This window comes from Nicotiana tomentosiformis, chromosome 3, assembly GCF_000390325.3.
Source record: "Nicotiana tomentosiformis chromosome 3, ASM39032v3, whole genome shotgun sequence".
Taxonomy (NCBI): domain Eukaryota; kingdom Viridiplantae; phylum Streptophyta; class Magnoliopsida; order Solanales; family Solanaceae; genus Nicotiana; species Nicotiana tomentosiformis.
Genome location: NC_090814.1, coordinates 36,397,042 through 36,405,180, shown reverse-complemented (window position 1 = coordinate 36,405,180; position 8,139 = coordinate 36,397,042). Strand labels below are relative to the sequence as shown.

Here is an 8,139-nt window from a genome sequence, read left to right as displayed (position 1 = left end):
ATTTCCTGGGTATTACTCGTGAGTCTTTGGATACTCCTATTTATGTGTCCACTCTAGTGGGTGATTCTGTTGTTGTGGATCGGATCTACTGGTTTTGCATTGTTACTTTCTATGGTTATGTGATCCGAGCGGATCTTCTGTTGCTTGATATGACCGACTTTGAGGTCATCCTGGGGATGGATTGGTTGTCTCCATATAACTCCATCCTTGATTGCCATGCCAAGAATGTTACCTTGGCGATGCTAGAGTTGCATAGATTGGAGTGGAAGGGTTCATCTGTCAGTGCATCTAGTCGGTTTATCTCTTTTCCGAAGGCTCGACACATGGTCGAGAAGGAGTGTTTGGAAAATCTAGCTTATGTTTGGGATACTACTACAGAGACTCCGGCGATTGATTTATCACCCGTGGTCCGGGAGTTCTCTGACGTGTTTCCTTCTGATCTTCCAAGCATGCCACCAGATCGTGATATTGATTTCTGTATTGATTTGGCTCCAGGCACCCAACCTCTCTCTATTCCACCGTACTGCATGGATCCAAAAGAGTTGAAGGAGTAAAAGGAACAGCTTGAGGAGTTTCTAGCAAAGGGGTTCGTCAGACCAAGCGTATCGCCTTGGGGTGCACCGGTGTTATTTGTGAAGAAGAAAGATAGGACTATGCGGATGTGCATTGATTACCGCCAGTTGAACAAAGTTACCATTAAGAACAAGTACCCGTTGTCGCGTATTGATGATTTATTTGATCAGTTGCAGGGTGATAGGGTATTCTCTAAGATCGACTTATGATCGGGGTACCATCAGTTGAGGATTCGGGATTAGGATGTTCCGAAGATGGCTTTCCGGACTAGATATGGCCATTATGAGTTTCTAGTGATGTCTTTTGGTTCGACTAAAGCCCCACCGACATTTATGGATTCGTTTGACATTGTCTTCATTGATGACATTTTGATCTACTCACGTAGCATGAAGGAGCACGAGTAGCATTTGAGAGTGGTGCTTCAGACCTTGCAGGAACAGAAGCTATATGCTAAGTTCTCTAAGTGTGAGTTCTGGTTAGCTTCTGTGGAATTCTTGGGACATGTTGTATCAGATGAGGGTATTAAGGTAGATCTCAAGAAGATCGAGGCTTTTCAGAGTTGGCCTCTTCCTACTACGGTGACTGAGATCAGGAGCTTCTTGGGGTTAGTAGGCTATTATCGCTGGTTTGTGGAAGGTTTCTCATCTATTGCAGCACCTTTGTCTAGATTGACCCAGAAGGGTGTTCCATTCCGATGGTCCGATGATTGTAAGGCGAGCTTTCGGAAGCTCAAGACCACATTGACTTCAACACCAGTGTTAGTGTTGCCTTCCGGTTTAGGGATGTATACTGTGTATTGCGATGCTTCATGCGTTGGTTTGGGTTTTGTGTTGATGCAGGAGGGGCGAATTATTGCATATGCTTCACTTCAGCTGAAGCCCCATGAAGAATTACCTTGTTCATGATTTGGAGTTGGCCGCGATTGTTCATGCTCTCAAGATATGGAGGCATTATCTTTATGGGGTGTCCTGTGAGGTTTACACCGACCATCGCAACTTGCAGCATTTGTTCAAGCAGAGGGATCTCAATTGAGGCAGCACAGATGGCTTGAGTTACTAAAAGATTATGATATCACTATCCTTTATCATCCGGGCAAGGCGAATGTGGTCGCGGATGCCTTGAGCAAAAAGGCGGAGAGTATGGGTAGTTTGGCATTTATTTCAGCAGAGGAGGGGCCATTAGCTTTGGACATTCAGTCCTTAGCTAATAGACTTGTGAGATTGGATATTTCATAGTTCAGTCGAGTTCTTGCATGCGTCGTCGCCCAGTCTTCACTATTCGTACAGATCAAGGCTCGCAAGTATGACGATCCGTACTTGTTGGTTCTCAGAGAGACGATACTACAGGGTGGTGCCAAGGAGGTTACTATCAGCGAGGATGGTGTTTTGCGACTCCAGGGTCGTCTATGTGTCCCTAATGATGATGGATTGAGAGAAACGATTCTAGAGGAGGCACACAATTCTCGATATTCTATTCATCCAGGTGCGACGAAGATGTATCGTGACCTGAGGCAGCATTATTGGTGGCGGCGGATGAAGAAGGACATAGTTGAGTATGTAACAAGGTGTCGTAATTTCCAACAGGTTAAGTACGAGCATCAGAGGCCAAGTGTCTTACTCCAGCAGATGGTTATACCTGAGTGGAAATAGGAGCGCATTACTATGGATTTCATAGTTGGGTTACCGCGGACCTTGCGGAAGTTTGATACAGTTTGGGTCATTATCGGTAGGTTGACCAAGTCAGCACATTTCATTCCGGTAGTGACCACGTATTCTTCAGAGAGATTGGCCCAGATTTACATTCAGGAGATTGTTCGATTGCACGGTGTGCCTGTCTCTATTATATCAGATAGAGTCCCTCAGTTTACTTCGCATTTATGGAGGGCAGTACAGAGTGAGTTGGGGACCCGGGGAGAGCTCAACACAACCTTTTATCCGCAGATCGACGGGCAGTTAGAGCGAACGGTTCAGAACTTGGAGGATATGCTCAGAGCATGTGTGATTGACTTCGGAGGGCATTGGGATCGATTCTTGCCTTTGGCCAAGTTTTGTTACAACAACAGTTATTAGTCCAGTATCGAGATGGCTCCATTTGAGGCTTTATCTGGTCGGCGATGTCGTTCACCCATCGGATGGTTTGAGCCTGGCGAGGCTAAGTTATATGGTACTGATTTAGTGAAGGATGCCTTGGAAAAGATAAAGTTGAATCAGGAGCGACTTCGCACAGCACATTCCAGACGTAAGAGTTTCGCGAATCAGAAGACGCGCGATTTATCATTTATGGTAGGCGAGAAGGTTCTCTTGAAGGTCTCGCCGATGAAGGGAGTCATGAGGTTTGGAAAGAAGGGCAAGTTGAGCCCAAGGTTTATAGGTCCATTTGAGGTGTTGAGACGAGTTGGAGAGGTTGTTTATAAGCTTGCTTTGCCTCCCAGTCTATCGGGAGTTCATCCGATTTTCCACGTGTCTATGCTCCGGAGGTATCATGCCAATAGGTCGCATGTGTTAAACTTCAGCACGATTCAGCTAGATGAGAGCTTGAGATATGAGGAGGAGCCAGTTGCCATTGTTGACAGGCAGGTTCGGCAGTTGAGGTCCAAGAAGATTTCTGCAGTAAAAGTTCAGTGGAGGGGCCAGCTGCCATAATGCCATATTTTTGTACGAGGAAGCACGCCATAAATAAATTGATATAGGCTCGGAAATGAGATATTACATTTCGCATTTTCGTACGTTAAAGTTTCATCGTAAGCTGATCACGTAAGTTCGGGAATGAGATTATTTTGAGATTATAAGCATTATGCTATTTCAAACAAGTGATGAGTAAATTCGTGAAAGTGAGAGGGTAAGAAAATCAAAAAAAATGAATTTTCGTCAAAGTTTGAAATTTTGAGAAAAAATACGGTCCAAGTTACAATACCCCATATTTATGGACTAGTGCCATACAAGGCACACATGACCATAATAGAAAGGTGTGCAAAGTGTGTTAAAAGTGAGTAGTATTTTAAGTAATTTGAGATAATTCCTAATTATGTAGATTATTGGTTAATGGGAAAATTAACAAGTTAATTAAGTTAGTGGGTAATTAATTAATAAACTTAAGATAAGACTTAAATCCCCCAACGTGGCAAGCCTTCCTAAGTTCTCTAATGACTATTAATGAAAGTGAAAAGGTGTCACACCTTAAAGTGACACTAAGCTTGCAATGAGGGGCCCACATAAAGTTAAGAATAATATCTCAAAAATCAAAATCATTTCCTACATCTCTTAAGAAAGAGTCCAGCAAGCTTTCCTTACACAAGAGTAACATTAAATCATTTCTCTAGTATGCATCTGCATATAATATATCATATCAGCAACGCCCAAGCCTTCAACAATTCAAATTAACGTGGGATTTTGCAATATTAAAGGAGTACGGTATAATCTTTCTCAAGAATATCATACGGATATTTCCCAACTTTGATCCGCCGTTACACGTTGTCGTAATCAACGGTGTTAAAGGGATTGTCAAGAGAATCGGTTCAGGTATGTTAAGGCTATCCCTTCTTTCTTTTGGCATGATCCAAATGATACAAATAAAATGAGCAAAATATGCAACTTTCAGAAATGACTCTATTTATAGAAATAGTAGGGGTGTCTATATTCTTGATTCTCCATGTGTCTTATTATTCTATCATCTATTCATGGGTCTCAGAAAATACGTAAGTTGATAAATTTATTTTATGACATTAATCAAAGGCATAATGGTCCTATGATGTTCCGAGGGATTTTATTGACATATTTCATATGCATTTCATTTATTTATATATGTACTTTGACCAATGACCAGATGGCGTTATATACGCGTATATGCATGTATATATATGTATATAGAATATGGAAAAAGGTTATGGCGTTATATATGTACCACTACCTGATCAGCTGGTATACGTTGATGATTTGCCCACACTAGCCGAGATGATATGATGGGATGCCCTCAGAGGCTTGATGATGTTATGAACGCATGTATCCATGTATGGTATGGCATTTATACGCATATGCATGACATTATAATATTAAATGATTCACAGGGATATTCAGATATACATGTTGAGCCTTTTACTTCATGTTTCTCTAATGTCTATTGTTTACTAATTTTCATTCCTTACATACTCGGTACATTATTTGTACTAATGTCCCTTTTGCCCGGGGATGCTGCGTTTCATGCCCGCAGGTCGAGAGTCCTCCAAGTAGGCTATCAGCTCAGCGGAAGATGTTGGTGCGCTCTATTTGCTCCGAAGTTGCTTATTTGGTCAGTATAATTAGGACATGTATTGATTGGTATGGCGGGGCTCAGTCCCGACCTTTATGATACTTATGTATTCTTAGAGGCTTGTAGACAGATGTCATGTATACGGATACTTGTATGGCCTTGTCGGCCTATGTTTTGAGTTTATAAATGATCATGTTGGCCTTATAGGCCCGTATGTCACATGTGTAAGTTTTTATATCAGGTTGGGTCGTCCTATATGGAGGACTCCCCCATGTTCATTCTGGTTAGCCCATGATGGACCGTTTGGCCCTTTTGCCAATGAAAGTACGATAAGAATGATATGCTATGTTGGTACTCAGTTATGTAAGGTATCGGATGCCCGTCGTGGCCAATAGGTTTGGGTTGTGACAAACCAGTCGAGGAGGTGACTTGGGAGGTCGAGGAGGACATGCAGAGAAGATATCCACACTTATTCGGGACTCCAGATATGATTCTAGACCCGTTCGAGGACGAACGCTTGTTTAATAGGTAGGGAATGTAATGACCCAACCAGTCATTTTGCTTTCTAGATCCTCGTTCCCCTAAATAAGACTCCCCGTATGTGCTTATACTTCTTTATGACTTGCGGGGATAATTAGTTCGGGATTTGGAAGGGTTTGGGTTGAAATCAGAGCACTTATTTCCTTAGTATTTGCTTTAAAGGGCTAAGTTTGACTTGGATCAACATTCCTTGTAAATGACCTGGAAACCGGGATTTGGCAGCCCCAACAGGTTCGTATAATGCTTTTTGACTTGAACGTGTGTTTGGAGCGAGTTTTGGGTGACCTAGGAGCGTTTCGGCGCCTAAAGTTAAAAGTTAGCTTATTAAAGGTTTTAAAGTTCTTTAAATTTGGTTTGCAATAGGTTTTGGTGTTATCGGGGTCCGTTTAGGATTTCGAGCCCCGAAATAGTTCCGTATGGTGATATAAGACTTGCACGCAAAATTTGGTGTCATTCCGAGTAGCTTAAGTATGATTCGGCGTGCTCGGAGTAAGTTGAAAGAATTTGAAGTTCATAAGTTAATTCTATTGGTTTTGGATTGCAATTCTTAGTTCTACTATTGTTTTCCACGCTCCGAGGGTGCGAGTGAGTCCGTTTTATGTTTACAAACTTGTTGGTGTATTCAGGCGAGGCCTCGGGGGCCTCGGGTGTTAATCGAACGATGTGCGGATAAAGTTTGGACTTGGAGAAGCTGCTGAAGCAGCAAGACTTCCGGTGCGTTCGCACCTGCGAAGGGTTGGCCGCAGGTGCGGCATCGCAGAAGCAGCTCGTTGGCCGCAGTTGCGCATTTAGGCTGCGTGGGCTGAGTCCGCAGATCTGGACATGGAGGACGCAAATGCACGACCGCAGAAACGGTCAGCAGTCCGCAGAAGCGGGCATGGTTGCAGGTGCGGCTCGGACGACGCAGGAGCGGGCTCGCAGAAGTGAGCCATTTGCCACAGTTGCGGATTTAGGCCAGCTGAGGGAGAACCGCATCTGCGATAAACCTTCCGCAGATGCGGAGCCGCAAATGTGGCCAATGAACCACAGAAGCGGAAAAACCACTGGGCAGAAGGGTTGCATTTAAGTCAAGATTTAGGCTCATTTCTTCATTTCTCTCAATTATTGGTTGAATATAGAGCTCTTTGAAGAGGGATGTTTTCCTAGAACTTTGAGGTAAGTAATTTCTATCCAATGTAAGTAAAATACATAGATTATGGGTATATTTTAACATGAAAAATTGTGAAAATTATGGGTTTAGATGAAAAACTTAGGTTTTGATAAAAATGGGATTTAACCACGAAAATGGTTGTAGAATTGGGTAAAAATTATATATTTGAGTTCACGAGGTTATGGGTAACAATTATCTTCGAACATTTTCGGAATCTGGGCACATGGGCTCGGAGGTGAATTTTAGGAATGTTCCAATTTAGGTTGGGTAATTACTCTAATAGTTAAATTGTGAACTTTTGAACATGTATTGATTAATTTATATAACATTTGACTACTTTCGGGTCGTTTGGAGTTGAGTTGAGGATTTAAAGCATATTTGTGGATCGGAAGTGAGCTTGAGAACGAGGTAAGTCTCTTACCTAACCTTGTAAAAGGGAACTCATCTCCTTAGGTGTATTTGTTGTGAATTACTTGTGTGGGGAGCTACGTACGCACTAGGTAACGAGAGTGTGTGCGTAGCTAAATTCCATGTGATGTTCGAGTAGTCTTAGATTTACATCATGCTTTGTTTGCACTGTTATGTTGATTATGCGTATTAATTGTCTTAAATAGAGCTAAGATTAAAGATTTTAAGATTTAAAGTCTCCAGTTTGAAGAATTTTATAATAACTCTGATAAATCCATGTTCACTCACGTCGCAAGTATTTCCGCGAGCGAGTTAAATTCCTCTACTCTCATGGGAGCAGACCGTTTGCCTCGGCAGGTTAATATATGCATCTATGGTTTGTGCCGTTCGACCCTCGGCAGTGCACACAGTATATATATTTTGGATCGGGCCATACGACCTCGGCATAAATCGTGTGTAATAATACTCTAAGCCTAATTATACTTGACATTGTTTTATGGCTTGAGAGGTCACAATTATTTAATGACGGAAATTGACTTGGGATTTACTATCAGTGAAAGAATTATTTATTCACTGCTTGTTGTTGAGTTTCATTATTATTTACATAACCCATGCATAGTTAGAATTTTGGTAGTTTATTATTAGTCCATAGTAAGTGTTGACGTCGACCCTCGTCACTACTTCTTCGAGGCTAGACTAGATACTTACTGGGTACATGTTGTTTATGTACTCACGCTACACTTCTGCACTAACCGTGCAGGATCTGAGGCAGGTGCATCTGGTTGTCATCCTGGCGCGCACTCCTGATACTTCGAGACTTAGCGGTGAGCTGCATTCCGAGTCCGTTCTGCAACACACAAAGTCTCTCTTTTGTATTTACTTTCTATCTACTTTATTTGAGACTGTAGTTTAGTGTTTTGTATATTCTACTAGTGGCTCATACACTTGTGACACCAGGTCTTGGAATTTTGCTAGTAGACACTTGATGATTTTGAGTATTTATTTCACCACATTTTTTCTTATAACTGTTTACACTTTATTTTATTAAATCTCTTACCTCTTACTTATTTAATAATTAAAAAAATCAACTATTTCTAAAATGTTAAAAGAATAGATACATGGCTAGTTTACCGTTGGCTTGCCTAGCGGCGATGTTGGGCGTCATCATGGCTTATAGGAAAATTGGGTCATGACACTAACCTTGGGCTGAAAGCAGTGACGAG

At 41.9% G+C, this 8,139-nt stretch overlaps 1 protein-coding gene across 1 annotated transcript; it reads left to right on the top strand.

Moving 5' to 3' along the window:
* Positions 1-827: 827 nt before the first annotated feature.
* LOC138907625 (uncharacterized) lies at positions 828-2,222 on the top strand. Its single transcript, XM_070198229.1, has 3 exons — positions 828-954; positions 1,054-1,198; positions 1,814-2,222. Exons 1-3 carry the CDS (start codon positions 828-830, stop codon positions 2,220-2,222), a joined length of 681 nt encoding a protein of 226 aa, XP_070054330.1.
* Positions 2,223-8,139: the final 5,917 nt, after the last annotated feature.